The sequence below is a fragment of the Camellia sinensis genome, chromosome 1, assembly GCF_055761805.1.
Source record: "Camellia sinensis isolate YWXY chromosome 1, ASM5576180v1, whole genome shotgun sequence".
In the NCBI taxonomy this organism is placed as follows: domain Eukaryota; kingdom Viridiplantae; phylum Streptophyta; class Magnoliopsida; order Ericales; family Theaceae; genus Camellia; species Camellia sinensis.
In genome coordinates, this window is record NC_138961.1 from 217976136 (window position 1) to 218001892 (window position 25757).

Genomic DNA, 25757 nt, shown 5'->3' on the forward strand with positions numbered 1-25757 from the left:
AAAATAACCGGCACTCCAACCAGTAGAACAAAGGCCGAGTAGAAGTACATGTAAAGGATCAAGGATGGGCTTGGCCCTAAGGCCTAAAGAGAACACTATAAATACGGGATCATCAGTCAGAGAAAGGTATGTGAGAACCATTATACTTAGCTTAGAATACAAGTAATCTAGAGTGTAGAGACTGACTTGCTCGTCGGAGTGCTAATTCCGGCATCCCGGACCAGAGTGCTAATTCTGGCACCCCGGACCAGAGTGTTTATTCCTTTTCAGGTGACTAGCTGAGGATTACGAGCATCTTCCAGGATCAGAAGAGTATTTCCAAACCACTTCCCCACACATTGAAACATAAAAAATGAATGGAATAGACCATTAAAATTGAATCTTTGGTGAGTTTCACATCTCATACTGAACTGTTCTATCCACCTAGAGAGAAATGATTCTTCTTCTCAGGTTACATTTGGCAAAAACAATTCTTTTTCTGTTTGTTTGAATTTTTTTTTTTTTTTTTTTTTTTTTTTTGTGGAAATTTTATAAAGTCACTTAAAAATTAGGGCAAATTACATATACCCCCTCGAGGTATGGTTAAATTACAGATACCTCCCTGAGGTTTCGGAAATTACATCCCGCCCCCTGAGGTTTGTATTTTCATAACAATTTGCCCCCTGAGGTTTATATTTCATAACAAATTACCTCCTAATTTCTTATGCAAATATAGCATTCAGGGGGGAATTCGTAATTTCTCAAACCTCAGGGGGGTATCTGTAATTTAGCCAAACCTCGAGGGGTGTATATGTAATTTGCCCTAAAAATTAAAGTAAAATTGAACGAAATTTTTTTATAAAAAAATGATTAAACAAAGTTGCCACTTGGTTTTCAAAAAAAATTGATGTGTAAACCCAATCAATCATACTATAGAATTAAGCACCAAAATTGCAAAAGATTGGCACATTGTGGTACTACTTCACTTCTCAAATTTTTTTTTTCTTTTCTTTTCATTTTTAACAAAACACAAATACTAATAAATAAAAGTTCATTTTGGAAAATCAATAAAAAAATCACTTAGGCCTCGTTTGGGATAGCCCCGTTTAGTCAAAAAGCCAATAACCTATACCAAAAAGTAAAAAATTCTCTTTTCTCTCTACTTTTTGCACATCTTTCTATAAAAAGTCAAAAAGTTATCCTGAACATACTAATTTTTTTTAACTCATATTTTAATCAAATAACTAAAAAATTACTAAATTAACATGTTTCCAATCGAGGCCTTAATGTCTAGTTCTAGTGACAAGTCATTGGTTCAAATTATCTGAGCTCACGTATTATGAATTATCGTATGGAATTATAGATTAATGTAGTTCAGGATAGGGAAACTAGATGATAAGCAAATAAAAAGGTGAAAAATTATAAACAATTAATCCAATTAAAGTTTGTTGACCAAGTAGGCCAACTGACCTAGAAATATATAGGAAGACATACCTAAGTGCATAAACCATTAAAGAAGGGGATTTGGTCATAACCCCCTCACTATCTAATTTCTCTTTCAAAAGGATAAGAATTATATAAGTACTTTTAAAACTCCTTGATATTTTAAAACTTGTTTCTTTTACTATATTACCCTCATATCTATCAGCTCTCATATTAAGACATTTTCACTATGTATTTCAGAGTAAAATTTTACTCTGTATAAAAGTAAAATTTTATTATGAATGAGAGTAAAATTTTACACTCTGAAACTAAAAGTAAAATTTTAATATGAATGAGAGTAAAATTTTACACTCTGAAACTAAAAGTAAAATTTTACTCTGTATAAAAGTAAAATTTTACTCTGAAAAATAAGTAAACTGTAAGACTCTGAACCTAAAAGTAAAATTTTACTCTGTATAAAAGTAAAATTTTACTCTGGTTCTGTCAAATGAAAAAAACAGAGCAATAGAACCAGAGTAAAATTTTACTCTGGTTCTATCAAATGAAATTTGATGTTTACTTTAAAAAATCGATGGAACTTTGAGTTTTGAGTTTTGAATCAGGCCTATAATCCTTGAATCAATCGATGTTTACTTTGAAAAATATTGAATCATGCCTATAATCCTTGAATCATGCCTATAATCTGAAAATTTAGAGAAATCTCAATTTTTCATACCCCGGTTCTTCAGATTTTTCAGATTTTTAAAATTTTGAGCTTTCAAAAATCTATATATTCGAATTCAAATCTCAAAACACACAAACACACACATATATATAGATATATATATATATATTCGAATTCAAATATCAAAACACACAAACACACACATATATATAGATATATATATATTTATATATATGTATCAGCGCGATTTGCAAGTTCTCCACAGCTCCGGCCATGGAAGAAGCTAGGATTATAAGAGAGAGACAAGATAGAAGATGAACAGTTGAAGGAGAGTTGAAGGAGGAGAGTTGAGAAGATGCAGAGAGAGATCGTCGGAGCTTAGGAATGACACAGCTCCGGCCATGGAGGAAGCTAGGGTTAGAAGTGTGAGACGAGAGAGAAGATACATTTTGTATCTGAATTGTGTATATGTGATGGTATAATAGTCTGATAAAATATTTAAATAATAAATTTTATCCTTTATGCAAGATTTTATAATTATGAGGGGGTTTAGAAAGTATAATTTTTTTCTTAGTCCTTCTAATAATGAAAAGAAGATAAAGAGAGTTTATAGCCAAATTTCTCATTAAAGAATAGAGTATAAGGAAACGAATTAGGTTTGGGCAATAAGTTTTCGGATGATGGTCTGAGAAATCATCATGGAAAGTGATTTTTTAGTGACTGATTTTTCATACCGTTGCCAAAAATTGTCATTAAAAGTATATCTTCTTGTAAGGAATGAGGATCAATAAAGAATAACGATGATTAGATCATTTATAAATTATAGATATGACAGATCAAGGAATAAAAGAAAAAGAAAAGAAAAACAAATGACAATGTGACATTACGATTCGAAAACAAGAGATGAAAATAAATATCCTTCCAAGTGCCCCAACCAGTGGCGTAACTCGGGCAGATTTGATCAAGTTGAGAGGTTATTCAAACCTAGTTTAAATTGTACTGGGATCTGTTTAGACCCGTCTAAGTCCGAATTATAACCCGAGGTTGTCTGTCCATGTCTGACCCGAGTTAAACCCGAGTTAAATCCGAATTGTAAAATTTGATTCTATTTATATTTTTTATATATATAGAAAATCATTAATACCATCAAAACAAATAATTTATATAATATAAGAGAGATGCCGCTATAGTAGTCTTTACAATTTATGAGTGGAAAAAAAAAAGTAAGATTTTATATTATTTGTGTATATAATATATATTCAATATGATTTAATAATCTAAATTGCTTTAATATCATGTAATGACTAATAATTTATATATATATATATATATTTAATATTTTTATATATCTATATACGTATAATTCGGGTTTCGGATTACTCGGGTTGTTTGATGTCTTTGTCCAAGCCCGTCCAAATTTAATTCGGGATTCTAAATTTTTGTCCAAACCTATACCGAATTTAAAAATATTTTACCTAAATCCTAAAAAATTCAGACTAAGTTCGGATTGTTAGGTTGAGTCCGCCCACATTACACCCCTAGGCCTAACTACAAAATTAACCATATAAAGTAATTGTGGTTATACACATTGGACTATAAAGCTGACAACTAAGGAGGTTATTATTTCATTTACGTTACACCAACTGTTTTTTTTTTTTATTGATTATTTTATATCTTTAGAATTATTGAACCACAAATCTTTAGTTGATAGTTTTGAAGTGTTAGAAATGGCTTTGAAGTTTTGAAAAAATTTGATTTTTTCTTAATTTTGGTCTATTTTTTAGGTGGGATCCTTGCGTTGAATTTTACAGGTCAAGGTGGTAACGCGTTCTATGCCGCGTTGTGATTCACGTGGTATATTTGGTTGCTCAAAACAATTATCGGATGATTGGAAAATTGAAACCAAAGTGTGCTCCATGAAAATAGAGTTTTAGTAGAAAATGTTGAATACAAGCTTGTCCCACATTGGTTTGGTGAGAAAAATTTTATGGGTTTATAAAGCTTGGAATTATAACTTGGGGAGGGCCCCAAGGGACACCTCAAGTTTGTAGAAGGGAGATGTTATAGGCAAATTGGGCTAGACCCATTAGACTCAAAAATAATCACGCGCACCGTCGTCCATCCGAGCTAGGCTTGGGCGCGAGTGCGTGATGTGAAGTTGGGCTTGTCCAGCCCAATTCCTATCTTTTTGGGCAAAAAATATTTGAATTTAATTTTATTTTTTGGTAAAATAAAATTTCTACTTCTGTCCAGAATTCAAATTAATTTCGGAAAAAATCTGTCCGTTTTTTCCCTCTACCAAAATTCTGCCCGGTTTTTATCTGCTTGAATTTAAACCGGAACAGTTTCAGTATCTGTTCAAATTCAAACCTAAATAGTGTCATATATGTTCAATTCAAACTGAACAGGTTTTCACCTGTTTAATTCAAACCAAACAGCCTATTTTCTCCTATAAATAGACAGACCCTCTATTGATTTTTCATTCACAATTTTCGTACTTCTCCTTTGCAATAATTCTTTGCATTTTGTTGTATTAAATTTTTGTAAGAAAGAGTGTAAACACTTAGTATGTTCGTTGTGCAAACAATTTGTAGTATAGCTATTGTTTGCTATTGATCATTTTATCCTGAGAGATAGACGTCTACATTCTGAAAGCACCATAGAGATGACGAATCTGTCTTAAAGATACAATGTTAAACACTGGACTTGATCAGAAAATTTGTTCAAGAAATTAATTTGGTAAGTAATTAATTTATTTTCTATTTTATTATTCTTCTATTTCATATTTTCATTTTGTTTTAGTAACAAAATAAAAATCTGTTTTATTTATTTTATTTTATTTTTTGGTTTGATTTTTGTAATCAAACAAATTCTTTCATTTTTTTTATTTATTCTGTATTTCATTTATTGTTAAGTATATAAATAAAATTTATTTTTCAAATACAATGAAAATTGTCCAACAAATAGTCCCTAGACAAATTGGAACATAGAACATGTTGGTAAGTTTTTTTTTTTTTTTTAAAGATAGGAATCATGTTGGTAAGTTAAAATTTCAAAACCATAAAAATTGTCCTTCGACGTTGATCCATATGAATTATAAGCCAAAGCAATCAGCTTTTTTTTTAAAAAAAATGTGACCAAAGCTAACCAACTTGGGAGAAGAGGAAGGGGTCCAGATTGCATAATGACAAAATGAGTTGGGGGAGGAAAAACAGAAAAAATAAAAAAAATAAGGAAAAGTAGAAGTAGAAAGCGACAAAAAGAGAGGAAAAGAGAGATATGTGAAATCGTCCTTTCAATGCTTTTGTAACCGTTGCAGTGACAGCTGTATTGCACGGACCACTTCTGTCTATCCCTCATCAAATTCAAATTAAAAGAAAATAAAAATTAAATTGATTTTTTTTAAAAAAAAAATTAAAATAGGGGGGTTTTATCTTGAACCGTTAAGACATGTGGTGATGATGGGTGGGATTGTCACGTGCTTTGGCTACGGGTGAAAGGAGACACACGTGCGCCTTGCATCCTCTGTAGCGGCAGCGGAATCAATCAATCCATCATATCCCACGGAAATTAACAAATTTTATGAGGGACTTGCACTACGCGGCTTATCCGTATCCGTATGGATAGTTTTGAAATCTGAGGGTATTAAAGTAATTTAATATCTGCACACTGTCGGGGAATAACTTCCAACTCACGTGACAGTGATTGCTCCACAAGGTTTCTTCTTTCTACACCCTATAGAAAAAGAGAAATGTTTGGAAATTTCTAGAGGCAGGATTCTGAAGACAGTTTTAGGAGTGGGTATTGATTTTTTATTTTGTGTTTTTTTTTTTTCTCTTTGTCATATATGATTAATTTGAGAAGATGATTATAATTAATTTTTTAATTAAAAACAAATTATAAACCGATTATAATTAATTTTTTATAATAAAAAGAAGTGGATTATAATCTTATAAACCACCTCTCAAAAGACCCATAATTAGAATTGGTTTCAGAGGTCTAACTCTAACTCTATCACTATTGACGAAAAATTTTTTAATTGGTACAAAGCATTACCTAATAGTATTTCTCATCAATCATACATTATTATATTTTTTAATATTTTCTACTCACCTATTTTAAAATTGTACATCACACCTCTTTTATTAATTACAATATTAATACTGTTGGATATCACCCAATAGCCAGGACCAACTAATAATTTCTCTTGCATATATATAGGTGTGGTTAATCTTATTATTGTCGACCTAAAAATTTGTTTGAGACCTCCTAAATAAATATAATTATTTAAATCACACTATCTTTCTATTTTTTTAAATATTTTTTTAAAATATATATATATATATATTTAAATCATTTTAAACAATTATTATATTACGTGATAATATTAAAAAATATACATATTTGAAATCCCTAACATAACTCATAGAAAAATTATTAATTGGTCCAAAATATTACATGATAATATTTTTCATCAATCATCAATTATTATATATTTTTATATTTTTTAATCACTTATTTTAAAATTATAAATGCCATCTCTTTTATTAATTATAACACTGTTAGCCACAAAAAGATAAAATAAGTTTTTTAGCCTAATAAGACAAAACATCACATTCAATCTATAATTATTATATTCTTTCTCTCACAAAAAGTCAAAAAAGTTAAAAAATTCTTCCCAAACGAGGCTTTTTAACCCCAGGCTAAAATAACAAAAAAAATTAAAAAGTCAAAAAGCTAACCCACGTCCCAAACGAATCCTTAAGAGTTTGTTTGGTACCTCCTAAATAAATATACCTATTTGAATTACGTTGTCCTTTTATTTTTTTTAAATATCTTTTAAAAAAATTAAAAAAATATACATATTTAAATCATTCTAAACAATTTCTCATAGGGTTTATTTGGAAATTGAGTTGGTTTTTTGACTTTTTAACTATTAGCCTGGGGTGGGCAGAGTTTTTTGATTTTTTTGACCTTTTGTGAGAAAAAAAATATAAGAATTATGCGTTAAATGTGATATTTTATTTTATTAGACTAAAAAATTTATTATTATTATTATTATTATTTTTGACTATTTTAATTAAAAAAGCCCCAACCTCTAACTTCCTAAACAAGGCATAGTGACTGTTGTCTGGCTGGAGAACTATTGAGACAGCCACTATTGCTCTAGCAACAATAAATTCGCACTATTTTACCAGCATATTTTTGACATATTATGATTGCGGTGAATTGTTTTTTATTAAAATAGTAAAAAAATAAAATATTTAATTATATTATTTTTTTTTATTTTTTACACATTTTTTTATAAAAATTTAAAAAATTAATTAAAATATTGATTTTTTTTTATTTTAAAAGGACAATCACATGTCAGTGGTAAGACACAAAAAAATTACAAAAGTATAAAAAAATATTAATTTCAATTATTAAAATTGATAAGTTTTATTATTAATTTGAAATTTGTTTTGAAAACAGATACTGAAGTGTAATTTCTCCTACTTAAAAAAAGTGTTTTATCTCTCTTTTTTTTTTTTTACAAGTATTTTATCCAAAAATATGGCAGCGCTACAATTATACGCTAGAGGGGCTCCATGCCAATGCCTTTTGTATAACTGATTTCTTTCTAATGCACCTTATTTATTATAAAAAATAAAAAAATAAAAGATAGAGAATTGTTGGATCATTGCTTGTGGAGAGTATTGTAGTAATTTACTGTGTTTTTTTATGGTAATACAGCTCCATTCATTACAAATACATAATAATATTTATATTTTTTTATTATATAGCGCTATCATCTCAAGTGTCAATATTGCATTAATAATTATCACCACTCATGCTTATTCAATATAATATTAATACATAGATAATCAAATAATACACTGACCACTCATTACAATTACAGGTTTACTATATCTACTCCAAATTTCAAAAAATGTTGATGTAATTTATCCTCGTATAATCCTGTTGACCAAGTCCACGTTCCTCCGTACGACGTCGCTTTGTCACCTGAAAACACAAACGTGAGCTAGCCGGCGGGTGTGTGCCGGAAACCTCTCCGATGCCTAAGTCAGAAAACTTGACAAATAGACAAAGCTCTAAGTTCTCAGAAAGGTTGTGTTCAATTACCTCCTCCAAGGTGATGCTTGTGAGCTTTTATAAGTTTCCCGTGGCACAATCCTAGTAGGACTTGTATTTCTCCATACAGAGTCCTCCTAGGATTCAATCTCTTAAGGATAATGCTTATCCTTTTACACCCTCCCCCACTGCTTAAACCAAGTGGGATGGTTTTCTTTACGGCCGAACTTCCTTTTGACCGAAGTAAACTTGGCTATACCGAACCACAGAAGGCCGAACTATCCTTAGTTCGGTCTTCTCCTCCAACTCTTTACTTCGGCTGCCCTGTTCGACCTTGATGCGCTTAGATCAAACTTCCAAGTAACAAGTTCTGACCGACCTAACCATTGTAAGTCACGATCGGACTAACTCTTAGATCGGCCTAACTGTGAGTTGCCTCCAGACCGGAGTAGTTTTACTCTTTCTTGGGCCGAAGTAACTTTGTCTTCCCAAGGCCGGAGTAGCTTTACATCCATGAGCCGAAGTAACATTTACTTCTCCCAGCCGGAGTAACATTGCTCTCTGGGCCGGAGTATCCTTTACGGCCTTCTTACTTAGTCCTTCGCGTTTTGGGCCTCAAAGCCCAACTTGCAGCTCGGCCCAATTTTTCCCAAAAATTACCCTCTCACATAATAATATTTATATTTTTTTATTATATAGCGCTATCATCTCAAGTGTCAATATTGCATTAATAATTATCACCACTCATGCTTATTCAATATAATATTAATACATAGATAATCAAATAATACACTGACCACTCATTACAATTACAGGTTTACTATATCTACTCCAAATTTCAAAAAATGTTGATGTAATTTATCCAAAATAAATTAATAGGGACATTTTTTATGATTTCAACATACTTTCACTAATTTTTTTATTATAATAGTTTCATATATTTCTAAAATATTATTTACTTAAATTTTCAATACTACACAATCCTATAGTGGGAGGCACTGAGTAGCATTGACTAAAGGAGAAAGAGCAATTGAAAAAAAAAAAACACAGCAATACTCACTAGTGTTAACATGAAAACTGCAATGCCCCAGTTAGGCTTTTGGGTGCAAAATTTGAGACCATAGTGACCATGTTAATCATTGATATGGTGGGTCCATTTTATTTTATTTTATTTGTTTCTTGTTGTCCTCTTTTGTATAAATTGTTTATTAGCACTAGTACTACCATTTTCGTAATGCAAGTGGTGTATAACGAGAAAGAGTGGGGGAAGAAACAGAAACAGACGTATGCTTACAAGGATTTAGGACACCGTCAATTGTCACATTTTGGTTGGACCACCAATTTTGCATCAGCCTCTTTACAAATTTTCCCATTTGATATAATTTTTGATAGCTGTCAACTGCTTCAACCAGCTATATACAACCTATGCATCATCTTATTCTTCTTCTTCTTCTCCTTTTTTATTTTTTTATTTTTTTATTTCAAATAAATTATATAGTTTTGATTTAGTTTGTTATTAGGTTCAAGTTGTCATATATTTGTTTCACTATTGGGCAGTGGCGGAGATAGGATTTTAGTTCAAAGAGGACAATAATAAAATGTTATGTCTATAATAGTGTTCTCACCCTGTCTTACTCCAATCCTAACAAACGTAACCCCCATTTTTAACCAAGACATCGACTGATCATCTCCAGAAAGGGAAAAAAAAAAAAGAGCAAATATTTTATTAAGAAATAAAAATTTCATCAAACAAGAAGTAATCTTTTACATATTTGTACATATATATTCATCTCAGAAGAAGAAAAAAAAAATACCAATAATAATAAATTAACAAATATTATAAAAAGAAGAGAAAATAAACATTTAATGGTAGACTTTATAAAAGTGATTTTGTCATAAAATAAACATTTGAATAGTACAAATTATAGAACTATTTAAAATATAAAGAAAAAAACATGCGAATATATATTCAAATTTGAAAGGGGTAAAGTGAGAAATAATTTATTAACCTATACTAAAACATAAATTTTAGAAAGTTGGGGAGGGGTATGTGCCCGCCACTGCTACTGGGGTATATAATTATCACTCAATTCATAGTATATATTCTTATTTTCAATGAGAACCTGTTCAAAAGTAGAGCACTTTAACTCGATATTGATTTTTTAAATAAATTTTGAACCTCGCTAACAAATGTATTGGCCATAAGAAAAATGATAATATATATGGAGAATTCAAAACATTTTTTACTAATTTTAAATAATTTTCATTAAATTTATTTTTAAAAAAAAATTTCACCTTTTTTATAACTCGTTTTGCACAAATTAAATTAATACGTACCATAATTTTTTTCTAACTTGATAATAAAAAATAAAGATAGAAATTTACTAACTTTTTGGTATAAAATATATCATTAATTACACTTTAACCAATGTCCTGCTAGCATTTGCCAATTATATATGTGTAAAAAAATGCTTAAAATTCTAAAATATCATTCTTAAACAATGTCATGGACGGTGACATATTATTTGTTTAATAATTAACCAACTATGACCCAAATCTAACCACATAAAAAGACTCTAAGTGATATCTAAGCACTCGTTATTATAGATGATATAGAAGCATTTATAGAGAAGATAATGGGTGAACTAAGTTACAATGATGCAGTAACTACTAGTATTATTGACAATGTCTTTTTCTCATTCACTTTTGCACAAGCACTATCAGTTCCCAATAATTTAAAGATGACATAGATTTTTTATTTTATTTTTTGATAAGCCATTGCTCAACTCATTACTTCAAAACGAAATAAAGAGTCCGAGTCAAAGAAAAATTAACAACCTACATTTATTTCACCACAAAGACAAAACAAAAAATCGTAAAAAAAGCTGACAAGAGAGTAAGCTCTTGGATTTGAAAATTATTCAAGCACAAAATTTGACTATAGGTTTTGAAATTTAAAATTTTTTGATAATATCAATAATCACAACATGCTTCAAAGAGTTAAAGTGGCCATGAAATAGCAACTAACCCACACCATAATTTAGGTTTTTTATCACATGAATTGCGCAAATGGTAAATGCACTCAAATCATATTAGAAAAAAGTGGAGTAGTCTTTTCAAGACCAACAGTAATAAGGTTTTTTTTTTTTTTTTTTTTTTTTTTTTTTTTTTTAAACAAGGTGATTAAGTGGATATAATAAGTGTAAGCAAATGTTTTTTAACAATAATAACCTCAAGAAATTATTTGATAAATTTATTTGTAAAACCTATATAATGTGGCCCCTAATCGTATAGAGTAATATCATCAAACTAATAATGGCTCTGTTTGGGAGGTGTAGCATTTTTTTAAAGTTAAAAATCACAAGAAGTAGTTAAAATAGGTTAAAATAATTAATAAGACAAAATATCACATTAAATTTATAATCATTTAATTTATTTTATAAACATTACATCAAATTATAAAAAATTAATTATCTTTCTAAATATAAAAATTTTAACATGTTAAAATAATCAGCTTCCGAGATAAATGATGTGGGGATACCTTCTATTATTGGACCCAAAGCTTCTAGATAAACATGTCCCATGAATTATTGAGAAACCATTTATGGCACGTGGAAAATAAGCGCATAGTAACAAAAACCGCGTGGTGTCTAAGTGGGACGGCGACGGCTGTTTACTGTTCAAAGCGGTGGACGCCAAACACATGGTCGATTCTAGAGCTGCCACGTGGAACTAATGTCACCTTCAACCTCAGACAAACGCGTCCAAAACTAGTTATGTCCTGCTCTTCTGTCCCTATTAACCGCCACATCAGCAGGTCTATTGGGTAGGCCCCACCCACTATTTTGTCGTCTTCTGGATGACGTGTCAACCGTACATTTTAAATTATTATTTTTTAAACGGTGATTGGGATATACCACAAAATAAACCGCTTAAACTACCGCTACTCACATCACCATATACATGGGGCCCACTGCTGGCGTGGGATCCACCAATAATGTGAGTAAACGGACATTATTGTACACACACCTTAACCAACCAACGTTGGATGGACGGTATTCACCTCCTTAAAAAAAAAAAAAAAAAAAAATTGGATGGACGGTTAAGATGATTCTTTTTAAAATTACTAACCAGACATCATTTTTATATTTTAAATTTTTTATTATTATTAATAAGATTGTGACCTCTCTATGATTATAAATTATACTCCCTTCGTCTTATTTTATTAATTTTTTTAAAAAAATAAAAAATTTAGATAATTTTTTTTTCAAAATTACTCCTTATAAAACAATTATAAATATATTTAAAAATAAAAATAGAAGGGTGTTTTTAGAATTAACATTTTAAAATTTAAATTCAATTTTAAAAAGATTGAAATTTTCAAAAGAATTATTAATTTGGGACAGAGAGACTTTTAATATGAACATAAATTTTTAGATAAATTATTTTAGAGTTAATTACTTAAAAGTTCTATTTACAAATGTTATGGTAACTTAGGTTCTATTTAAGATTTTTTTGAACCAATAAGTCCTATTTAGTAAAACTGAAAATATTATCAGTTTTTTTTTTCCATTTTTAAAACTAAGAACATTATCAATTTTGTATAGTAGTATTCTAGATAATTGTTTCACCAACTGATAAAAAAAAACAGAATATGAGATTAAACATTTTTGTCCTTCTACTTATTAGTTTGATTTAATTAGCAAATAAAATCGAGAATATTATCAATTTTTTTCATTTTAAACTTTGCACATCAATGTTTCATCGTCATGATCCTTCATGAACTTTGCACAAAAAAAAATCAATTTTTTCATTAAAAGTTTTTTTTTTGCACGTAATTTTTTTAAAGTTTTTTCAATTTAAAATTTGATATTTTAAAGTTTTGAAAATCAAAATAAATGTCAAATTATCATGTTCTTTTATAGATAATCATAAATGATGAACAATCATTGTATGAAGGGTAATTTCGACTATTAAAAATTTAATGGGACTTGAAAGTCTGAAAAATCTTAGTTAGGATTTAATGAGGTATAAGTTCATAAATTAAGATTTGTGTGTAAATGTCTAATTATTGGGAAAATTGGTCTAGGGTCCCTCTCCTACTTTTCATAATGGAAGAGATCCACAAAATTATTTTTTGATGTCTAAGGTCCCTAAACATATATCAGAGAAATTTCAATCCTTTATACTATCTTCAATTTGTCTTCCAACTATATCACTGGAAGATTCCCAGCTGAGTTTGAAAATACTTTTTTCAATGCCAGCTTCTTGAACAACACCGATCTTTGTGCAAGTAATCCATCACTCGGCCTTGAGATCTTCTCTTCTAGATTTGAAAACTCGAGACTTCTCGCTATAATCATAGTTATAGCAACAGTCTTATTTGCATCACCTACACTACTCACATTCTTCCTAATTAAAACTTGCAGGAAAAAAGGCCGTGAATCGGATTGAATTTGAGTTTCAAAGAGTCAGACATTTTGTCAGATTTGACTGAAAATAAAGTGATCGGAAGTGGTGGGTTGGGAAAAGTATATCGTGTTGAGTTGAACTGTCATCTTCCAACACTTCCCAAAGCTTTACCCAGTGGAGATTTCCACTCCCAAACTCACCGATCTCACACCACTCTCACCCATCACTACCACCACCGCTGGAATCTGACCCATCACCACCCCAAACCCACCGCCATTCTTACCCACAACCACCGCCTCCAAAACTCTTCCATCTCGCCGAGCTACAACTCATTTCAGACTCCGATTCTAACCGACTCAACGCCCTCCACATGCTTGAACGCTGGCTCGCTCCGAATCCCCCCACAGCTGCCGTTTAAATTTCTCTGGATTCAACCCAGAGAAATTTAAATTTTCTCTGAATTCAACCTAGAGAAAATTCAAATTTCTCTAGGTTCATGATAACGGATACGATAGATGAACTACATAAATTTGTTCCATTATCACTGCTTCGTATTCATGGCCTGGACCAAACACCTCTCTGCATCTGTTTTTTGGAGGCTCCTCGGTTAGAGAAGTTGCCTTTCTTCCTCACCTTTGAGAAGCAAGGAAGTGAGTTAAGGTAGGGGAATTCTTATGTTCAAAAAAAAAAAAAAAGGGCAGAGAAATTTCTCTGGACTAATTTTCTCTGACTTGAATTTTCTCTGGACCAATTTTCTCTGGATTGATGTTGAGGGACCTTAGATATCATCAAAATATTTGACGTCCTTTATAATATAAAATTATAATATCAGGGACCTTAAAAAAAATACCCCCTCATTATTTTATTATTTTTATAGTCTTGTTAATGACAACTTAATGGCTTTGTTTTTTCATATATGAATGATAGAATTAGATTACTATTGAGTTGAGACCTATAAAAATCATGTTTATTTTTAAAAAGTGTCATGGGATAAATAGATTCATGGGATTATGAAACATTTTTAAGGTGAGAATTAGCAATTTCATGGGAGATGTAATATTGAAATCTAATCTTATGAGATTGAAGGTAGAATTTTTTTTTTCTTTATAAAATTAACAAAATCACATTCTATATAATGAGAATTTTTACGTAATTTTATAAAATTTAATTTCAATCATCTAATATAATACAGTAATATATAAACAAATATAATTTCAATGAGCGTCCGTTAAGAACAAAATAGTCCCGTATTAATAATCTCACCGCATTAATAATCCCATTTAACTTAACCCAACAAACAAAGAGGGCAAATGGGCGGTTGTTAAGAACAAAATAATATAAAATTTTAAAATTTCAATGCATATTTTATGTATATTTATATTTTTTGTACACTTTTTACATATTAATGTTTTTTTACATATTAAAATTAAGGGCCGTGCTACATCCCCTAATTTGGAGAGCCCTAATCCTCCGAAAATTGAGACCAAGGCCAAAAAAAAAAAAAAAAAAAAAATTCCCCAAAACGACATCGTTTTGGAGATTAGAAAGATTAGGGAGGGCTTTCTTAAGGCACCAAACCATTTCCCTAAAATTAATCATCTTGCATTGAATATAGTTAGGGATTAGAAAGATTAGGGAGGGCTTTCTTAAGGCACCAAACCATTTCCCTAAAATTAATCATCTTGCATTGAATATAGTTAATGATAGAACATATATAGGGTCCCGGGTTACAAGATACAAACAAAAAATTAAAAAATATAACACCCTTTTTACTTGTATAAAACATTTTTTTTTTTATTTTTTTCATCAATCTCAAAACACATTTTATTCTAATCTGGATATTAGTGTCTCAATACATTAGCCCTTGGAGTATAAAAAAGTGGTGGACATTTGCTTTAAAATTTGACTATTTTTTTTTATAAATATTATAAGTGGGTGATTATTTAATATTTTCAGAATATATACACGTGGTATTTTATAAATTTTTCATTAGTGAGAAGGAGTAAGAGTTCATGATTTATGTTGAGAATGAAAAAATAACATAAAATTAAGTAATTAATAATTGATGTGAAATATAACCACATAATACTCCGAAATTATTGAGGCCTAGTTTGGGAATACTAAATAAGTGCACTTTTTGACTTTTTATGAAATATGAGTTGCGTTTGGGTTGGGTTTGGAGTGATGTATTAGAGAAGTGATGTGACTTAAATAAGATGATATGACTTAGGGTTAGTTTGGCATGTACTAAATAAGTCAAAAAGTCAAAAAGTCACTATCTTATTTAAGTCACATCATCTTATTTAAATCACATCACCTCTCTAACACATCACATCAAACACAACCCAAACCCACCAATAAGTCAAAAAGTATACTTTTTTAGGGCATCCCAAACCAACCCTTAAATAAGATAATGACTTTTTAACTTTTTATCTTTTTTCAATCATGTCAAACTTGACCTGAATAACTTTTTTTTTTTTTTTTTTTTTTTTATAAGTAATTGTTACCCACGTTCTTGGGCGGTTGTTAACGGTTTTTTTTTTAATAATAAATATAATAATTTAGAGTCAGTCTTGGTTTGTTATAGCTGTCTCCATTTGAACGGTTAATAAAAATAAAAATATAAAATAAATAAATAAAATAGAGAGAGGAGATGGGGATGGCGACGTCATGAGTTTGGGGAGTTGGAATGGGTGGGGTTTGTGTTTGGCTTTACCTTTTGCCAGCTATAACGCATTCACACTCCCACCACAAAATAATATTTATTAATATTAATAATATATTATTATTTTTTATTATTGTTAATGGTGAGTTATTTATCAATAATGTTAAAATACATTTTTTTTAATTTTTTTTATCACAATTTGTCTGTTATTTTATATGTTGATTTGATATTATATTGATTTAAAGCTTGTTTGGGGATTTGAATTTTTAGTTAAAAAAATCAAAAAGTCACAATAAATTATATCATTTTCTTTAATGTTTTTATGTTTTTTTTGTAAAAATAAAAAAATCAAATTTTAAACACCTTTTTTAATATCATCACCTGGCAACAATACCAAGTTGACATAGGATTGGTTTGGGAAGTGGATTGGCTTATCAGCTTCTTGGTTTTTTTGACTATTTTAGTCTGGACTAAAAAGTTTAGTTTGATAAGGACTTTTTGATTTTTTGACTTTTTTGATTTTTTTTGTGAGAGAAAAGTGTAATGATTATGGGTTAGATGTGATATTTTATTTTTTGTAGCTAAAATAGCCAAAAAAAACCTACTTTACCTCTTTCCAAACGGTGCCATAATAAATGATAAATAAAATATAATAAATTACACTGACAACTACCAAAGTTTAGAAAAAATACAATAAATTTTATAATTTTGATATAATTATATTGAATTTTTTAAAATTTGTAATTCTCATAATTCATTTTTTGATCTATAATTTGTCAGACATGAATAAAAAATGGCAATCATCTTTGTTACACTGAAAATATATTTTTTTATTTTATCTTTGTATCTTTACATCAACTCCACTAGTTTCAAGCTTCTAGAGTTACTTAAAAAAAATTAGTGTAATTATATCAAAACCACATGATTTATTTTATTTTTTAATAAATTTTAGGTAATGTGAACGTAATTTATTGTAAAAGAAAATTAGCATTAGATACATATATACACTAATAATTTTTTATTTGGAGCTGATATTTTATAAGTATTTTTATTTTATTTTATGACAAAGGTTAACAAGTGTCTTCACATTTTTAATATTAAAAATGTATAAAAATATCTTTAAAATATTAAAAAAATTAAAAAATATATTAATTTTAATAAAAACATATATTATATTTTTTAATTTTTTACTTATATTCTAAAAACACTTGTTAATAAAACCTTTATTTTATTTTTTTGGATCCCCCAAAAAGACAGCATCTTCATTCTCCATGCATAGTGCCTGGAAACCCGCGCACATCCCATGATTCCCACTATCGTAAGCCGTATGCATCCATCGTACTGTTTCGTCCCCTCGTGCACCTCTCAATAAAATAAACGGAAGGCAAGCACAGTCCCCATTCGTGTCTTGTTCAAAACGAAAAAAAAGAGAGTCCCCATTCGTGTCTACTCCTGGCGCACGATAGCTTCTGAGGGTCCTAGGCTTGGCTTGGTTTCTCTCTTCCCTAGTGGGAACACTGCTTAGCGTCACGTTTAATTCACGGAAAATTGTTTGTTGGAGATTATTTTGTATGTGTGAAATTGTTTTATCTTAAGAGAAATGATGGAATAATTTATTTTGACCTAACACTATTGTCGTAAAATTTTAAAAATATTATCATTGAGATTGTAGTTTTGATATATACTCAAGACGCTTGATATTATTTGCAAATCAAACATGTAGGGGTGAAATTAGGTGGAGATTATGGGGTTATATCCTTATGTTTCTTTGAAAATTATTATTTGTTATAGAATTTTAAATATATATATATATATATATATATTATTTTATATATAAAATGACCCCATTATAGCAAATAGAGTAAATTATGTAAATAGTCCTTGTAGTTTACATGATATGTCAATTTGGTCTGTATTGTTTCAATTTGTTCGATTTTGTCCCTTAATTTAAGAGATTGTGTCATTTTAGTCTAATAAATAACGGTTGTTAAGTTTGGTGGACGGAAAATCAAACTATGTGTCAACTTGGTTTCTGTCAAAATTGAGCAAATTCAAATAATAAGGACCAAATTGACACATTGTGTAAATTACAAGAACCAAATTGACACGTTGTGTAGACTTTTCATCCACTAAATTTAACAACCGTTATTTTATTGGACTAAAATAACACAATCTGTTAAATTAAGGGGCAAAATCGAGCAAATTGAAACAACAGTGATCAAATTGACACATCGTGTAAATTACAAATATACATCTTATTCTTCTCTTTCTATTTTGCACAAAAAAAACTTATTCATCCTATTAGAAATTGCTTCTATTGTATTTAATTTTTTTTTATGTATATATATATATAATTTACATATCATATTGTACATACATGTGTGTATATGATTAATAATTTATTTTTCTTTTGGCCCCTCTGGTAATGAAATTATGGTTCTATCCCTACAAATATGGAATACTTTTTTGCTATTATATAAATAAGGGGATTAAATTAACAATAATGTTAGGCTTTATGAAAAAAAAAAAAAAAAAAAAAAATCATGAAATGCTTTATGAAATTTTTTTATTATTTAATTAGTGTGTGGTGTTTTATTGTATGTGTGATCTAAATATAAAAATCTTCATAAAACTTTCATCGTACTTAACATCACTCTTAAATTAATTATTTGTGTAATCCAATTATTATTTGATTGGATTTGATTGTATAATTTAATGAAAAGATAGTGTGCAAGATAAAGATACTACTGCTCGGTCTGCTACAATTTAAATGAGTTGATTATAATTTATTTTAATTTTAGAATTTGTATTAAGCTATTTGATTCAGCTCTTCCAACTTATTAAACAGAATTAGCTTAAATAAGTTGAAAAAATTTATTATATGTATTGGCGGTATATTTTGTACAGACCAATCACAGCCTGACACGTGGTCTATAAGGGGTAATTTGGAAAATCAGTGAAGGTCTCCAGTCATCAACAGATACGTGGCAACTTGTATCAATGGTTATGGATCTGCGAGGCATGGGAACAGTCAATATACACAAGGTGACGTGGCTAAACGGTTTCTTTTAGATTTAATTCAAATTTAAGAAGGATGCCTAACCGCAAGAGTAGTATAGTGAAAGCAAACTGTTCAAAGCCATGACCAGTGATCATGGAGATTATTTCGATAGTTATCATCTATTTCGACGGTTATCAGCTACTTCGACGGCTATTATCAGAGCCTATAAATAGAGGAGAATGCTGATAATAAGGACCAGGGACCAAGAACCAGATCCAGAAGCCAGTTTATTTTGCTATATATTTTCTTGTCCTTCATATTTCCAGTCATTTATTTTCCTATTCTGCACTTCTAATTCCTAGGAGTAGTTTTAAGATAGTTTGTTGTTGTAATTCTCTTCAAAACTGTGAAAGTGCGAAGGTACAAATTGTAAACTCTTGGTTATTTAATGAAATTTGATTTCTGGAATTGTTTCTTCCTCTTTCTTTTATTTTTGTGATCAGTCTTCTGAATTCTCTCCTAAAAATAAGCCACCAGTAAAAGTCTTCTTCATTGAGGTTAAAAGAACTTCGAAGCAATCAACTAGTTAATTGGTTGGCATTTATTAATTTTTGTGGGGACTTATTAATCTTTGCTGGCACGTTCGAATTACATTTCTAACCTTCAAAAGTCAAAAAAAGCCAATATATAATTTTGGCACGCCCAGTGAGACTATCATTATAATGGCTAGACGAATACGAGGAGGAGAAAATAAGCGCCTTGAAGAAGGCATAGAAGAAGTAATGACAAACGAATTGAATTTTGCCATTCAGATTTATCAATATGAAATATATTGGCGTGAAAGAAAAAATTTGGATCTTCAAGAAAATATCCATTTTCTTGATGAATTTTTTTTTCAAGTTGTTACGTCATTATCATATTATTTGGTAGATGAAAAAATACATTATTGTCACGACCCAAACCCATCCCTATGGGTTTAGCACCGTAACCGGCCAGTAATCCGAGATTACCGAAGGCCTGCTTAACAGTAATACAGTAGAACAGAGTACAGGGGCCTGGCGGAAGCCAATACAGTAAATAAACAATGTCCAATGAGCTGTGACAATCTGTATGCCAAAAAGACTTTTCATGCGTACATATATATATACACACAGTACAGAACAATATGTACAACATTTATAATCATTCAGATTAGGGACCTAATCCCTATTAAACAGCACAGTAACAGTCTATACAGTTAACAAAACAGTTATAGAGACAGACGGGGGAAATTAAAGCACCCCCACCATAGCTTGACAGGCTCGGAATCTTGCAGTGAAGCACAGTGGTTGGCTTGACAAAACTGGAGCTTACCCCGACGCTACTAGCCGCAGTCTGGTGCCTGTACACCTACATATATATATGAGCAGTGAGCTAAAGCCCATCCGTACCTGAATGTAGGGTAAGAATTGGTGCAGTTACAAGTCGAGTTTTCAACTCTTGGAATGCTGATTCCCTTTGGTCAGTCCAGTCAAATGATATCCCCTTCTGAGTTAACTGAGTCAACGGTAAGGCAATTTTGGAGAAATCTTTGACAAATCTTCTGTAATATCCAGCCAAACCCAAAAAGCTTCGGACTTCTATCACATTTGTTGGTCTAGGCCAGTTTACTACCGCTTCAACTTTCTGTGGATCAACTGAAATTCCATCTTTGTTAACAACATGCCCCAAAAACATAACATGATCAAGCCAAAATTCACATTTAGACAGTTTAGCATAAAGTTTCTATTCTCTTAGGGTCTGTAGGGCAAGTCTCAAATGATGTTCATGTTCTTCTGTACTTTTAGAGTAAATCAGTATGTCATCAATGAATACAACAATAAAGTCATCAAGGTACGGTTTAAAGATTCTGTTCATGAGGTCCATAAATGCAGCAGGTGCATTGGTAACTCCGAAAGGCATAACTGAAAATTCGTAATGTCCATACCTCGTTCGAAAAACAGTTTTGTCAATGTCTTCTGGTTTAACTTTCAACTGATGGTATCCTGATCTGAGGTCGATCTTAGAGAACACTTGAGCACCCTATAACTGATCAAATAAGTCATCAATACGTGGCAATGTGTATTTATTTTTCACAGTTACCTTGTTCACTTCACGGTAGTGAATACACAGTCTCAGTGAGCCGTCTTTCTTTTTCACAAACAAAACAGGTGCGCCCCACGGTGAAGTACTGGGCCTGATGAACTCCTTATCTAACAGTTCTTGCAGTTGCACTTTCAATTCAGTCGGAGCCATTCGGTAAGGAGCTTTAGATACTGGCTGGGTACCCGGAATCACACCAACGGTGAATTCAATCTCCTTGTCAATCAAATCCCCTGGCAGATTATCTGAAAAAACATCTGGGAATTCTCTGACTATGGGAATACTGTTCACATTAGCATTATCATCAGTAGATACAGTCAATACAAAACACAGATATCCTTTACACCCCTTCTTAATCAATTTACAAGCTTTCATGGATGAAATCAGATACGGGAGAGGTACTACTCCAACCCCATTAAACACAAATTCGGGTAAACCAGGTGGACGGAAAATCACTTGTTTAGTTACACAGTCAATAGTAGCATGATATTTTTGTAACCAGTCCTTCCCCAATATTACATCAAAATGGTCAATGTTCAGTGGCAGTAAATCAATATACAGATGTGCATCTCCAACAATAATTTCACAAGCAGGGTACATATGTGCACAAGTCATGGATCCCCCAACAGGTGATGATACAGCTAACAGATAATTCATGGGTTCTAATGGTCTATTCAGTTTTCGCGAAAAAGCATGCGGCACATATGAATGCGTAGACCCCGAATCAATCAGTACATAAGCATTTTGAGTACAAATAGAGAGAATACCTGACACAACGGTCTCGGTATTCTGCACATCTCCCGGTACTAGGGCGAACATTCGGCCCTGCCTTATGGGCTCTTTCCCGGTAGCTTTGGGGTTCAGTTTTGGTGCAACAGTTGATGCTGCCACGCTTGGTGCAGCTTTACTATTGGCTTGTGGAGCAGAGGGGTAGTCTTTAACCATGTGGCCCACCTTGCCACACCTGTAACAGGCTCCAGATATTTTGTAACAGACCCCTTTGTGCTTCTTGTCACACTCAGAACAGGGTGGTATGAAACCACTCCCTTGGATGGGGCTAGTTGTTGTCCCCGTATTCTGTTTCTTGTTCAATGGGTTATGCTTGCCTTTCTTGAATTTAAAACCCTGCCTTTTACCACGCCATTCAGACGCTGGTGTTTCAGTTTTCAGTGCCTCGATGTTCGATTCAGCCATCAAGGCTCGGTCAAGAACATTTACATAATTCGGTAGCTTCAAAACATTAATTCTGTCCAATATTGCAACATTAAGGCCGCTTTCAAACTTTTTGGCCTTCTTATAATCAGTGTCCACCATGTGTGGTGCATATTTAGCAAGCTCGGTGAACTTTGTTTCATATTCAGCAACAGACATTGTGCCCTGTCTCAGCTTTTCAAATTCAGTTACTTTTCTGTTCTTGACACACTGAGGGAAGTACTTTTTAAAGAAGGCTCCTTTGAATTGAGCCTAAGTCGTTACAGTGTTGTCATCGCGGATGAGCATCCACCACCTTCTGGCCTCTTCTTGCAAGGTAAAGGTAGCTAACAGTACTTTATGTGCTTTAGAGAACGGAAACACTTCAAATAACTTTTATGTCTCAAGGACCCATGCTTCAGCTTTTAACGGTTCTAGGCCTCCCTGAAAGGATGACGGTTTCATCTTGCTGAACTTATGTGTCAGTGCAATTATGTCATCATTAATAGGTGGCTCTGGCTGTACTAGAGGAGGTGGGGGCTATGGGTTCTGTTGCTGCCCTAATCTCTCAGTTATGAGTTCCATCTTTCTCTCCAGTCTTGCCATTCTTGCCTCAGAGGATGAGGATTCAGATTCATTTGCAGTTCTTCTATTATCCATTTCACTATAAGCAGTTATAGCAATTATAAACATAAGCAGTTGCATACTTAAACAGTTTATCACATTAGCATATATTCAGTCATGTCATAGTCACACATACTTTAACAAGTTCATGCAATGCCCTAATCGCTTTTCTAGACATCTTATAGCTCATTTGGACATGTGTGTGCGGTATAACTCGTGGTAAGTATCGCTCTGATACCACTCTGTCATAAGCCAAACCCGTCCTTATGGGTTTAGCACCATAACTGGCCAGTAATCCGAGATTACCGAAGGCCTGCTTAACAGTAATACAGTAGAACAGAGTATAGGGGCCTGGCGGAAGCCAATACAGTAAATAAATAATGTCCAATGAGCTGTGACAGTCTGTATGCCAAAAAGACTTTTCATGCATACATATATATATATACACACAGTGCAGAACAGTATGTACAACATTTATAATCATTCAGATCAGGGACCTAATCCCTATTAAACAGCACAGTAACAGTCTATACAGTCTATATAGTTAACAAAACAGTTACAGAGACAGACGGGGTAAATTAAAGCACCCCTAAGCCATAGCCTGACAAGCTCAGAACCTCGCAGTGAGACACAGTGGTTGGCTTGACAAAACTGCAGCTTACCCCGACGCTACTAGCCGTGGTCTGGTGCCTGTACACCTACATATATATATATGAGCAGTGAGCTAAAGCCCAGTGAATAACACAATGCGTAAAGAGGTTTAGAATGAATGTCCTTACAGTAATGAAAACAGTTCATTAAATCAGTATTTCAGTCGTTCAGTCAGTACAGTCATATGTGGTACATCCATTACCATAACAATACAGTAAACAGTAGGTCTTGAAAGACTGAACAGTCAACGATGGCCATCAATCAGTAAATAGTAGTGGTTTCAACAAGGGAGCCGACAGAGATCTCTGTAACAGTAACAATCAGTAACAGTAGTTGCTAAGGATGCCACAATACAGTTCAGAATACAGGACATACATTCATTCTATTAACAGTATCAATTCAGAAACAGTATAGTTCAATTGTTCAAAAGATAATCATTTTTGAACATATCTTTACACAGTTGTTACTCACAGAGTTCTGGGCTACAGTTAGGCTAAAGCGCGTCCCCAGTCGCCAACCCTACACAGTTTACAGATTGAACACACACTAAGCTACACAGTTGGAAAAGATAATAACTTAATCCCTATCTTGACTCGGTGTGGTTCTACATCTATATCCTCATTAAGATGCCTTAAACTAGGCCTAAGAATGCCTAGGATGAAATGAGGATGCAAAAATGCACTTTAAAAGCATTTTCAGAATTTTTAGAAAATAGGGTTCCGGCTCAAGCGTCGATTACTCCGCTCGAGCGGAAATGCAGACAAAGGTTTCCGCTCGAGCGCAGACTTAAACGCTCGAGCGTACTGCAAAACAGTCAAAAGTGCTGGATATGTGAAAATCACGCTCGATTGGGTGCTCGACATCCGCTCGAGTGTAAGACACAAGATCACACTCGAGTGTCAATTACCCCGCTCGAGCAGACACCAAAGCAGTGCAAAATACTGGGAGCACGAATTTCACGCTCGAGCGCCAATCACCCTGCTCGAGCGTGAGTTCAAAATCTGGAATTCCCAGATTTGAACCTCAAGCTCAAATTCAACTTTCAAAGCATTAAATTCAATCCTCTTGGGCTCATTTCCTAGAAAACATTTGCAAATACATAGTATAACATGGTTCAAAGCTCAATTTGTAAAATCAAAGCCCAAGGGAAGATCAATTCAACTCAAATTCAAACCAATTTTCATGAACTTAACTTCAATGCAACATGCATGAATTTAAACCACTTTCAAGCTTTAAACACTTGCTCTAATGAGCCAATTGTTCCAAAAACAAGATGAAAACATGGTCCATTGTAAATATATGAACGTGCATGCAAGATTTCCATGAAATCAAACCTCACAATGCAAGGATAAACACATGCATGCATGAATTCTAACTCAAACCAACATATGAAGCTATTTCAAGACTCAATCCACTAACTTCGACATGAATCATGTAAGAACAAGCTCAATTCATAAACAAGAGGGTAATCACACTACCTTAGGTCTTGTAGTTCAAGAATGGAAGCACAATTTTGAAATCAACCTTCAAATTCTTTAGGTTCTCAAAGCAATCACAAGAAGGAACTCAATTTCTCTCCCTCTCTCTCTTAGTCGGCAAGAACAAGGAGTTTGGCTGATGAAAAGTTTTGTTTAAATGTATAATAAGGTTCACATATGTTCAATGTAGTGGGCCACTAAGTGGTACCAATGTAATTAAGTCTAATTTATGTAATTTAGCTTTATTTCAACTAATTTAATCATACCAAAACACATTTCAGATAAATATGCCATAAAATCATATAAATTCCAAAGATCGTAAAACATTAATCAATTTCTGGTTCGGCCGCCGACAAGGCCTTCAATTTGGCAATTTAAACATAAAACATGAACAGATAATCAAACAGTCAAACAGATAGATAATGCATTTAAACAGATACAGTCAATCAAGCAGTT

At 31.9% G+C, this 25757-nt stretch overlaps 1 protein-coding gene across 1 annotated transcript in view; it reads right to left on the bottom strand.

Annotated features, from left to right (window-relative positions):
- Positions 1–266: 266 nt before the first annotated feature.
- Positions 267–25757, bottom strand: part of LOC145822498 (uncharacterized) — a 45995-nt gene continuing 20504 nt past the window's right edge. Inside the window, exon 4 of the mRNA XM_082919627.1 lies at positions 267–326. Coding sequence (XP_082775753.1) covers positions 267–326 — 60 coding nt within the window. The remainder of the gene's footprint in view (positions 327–25757) is intronic.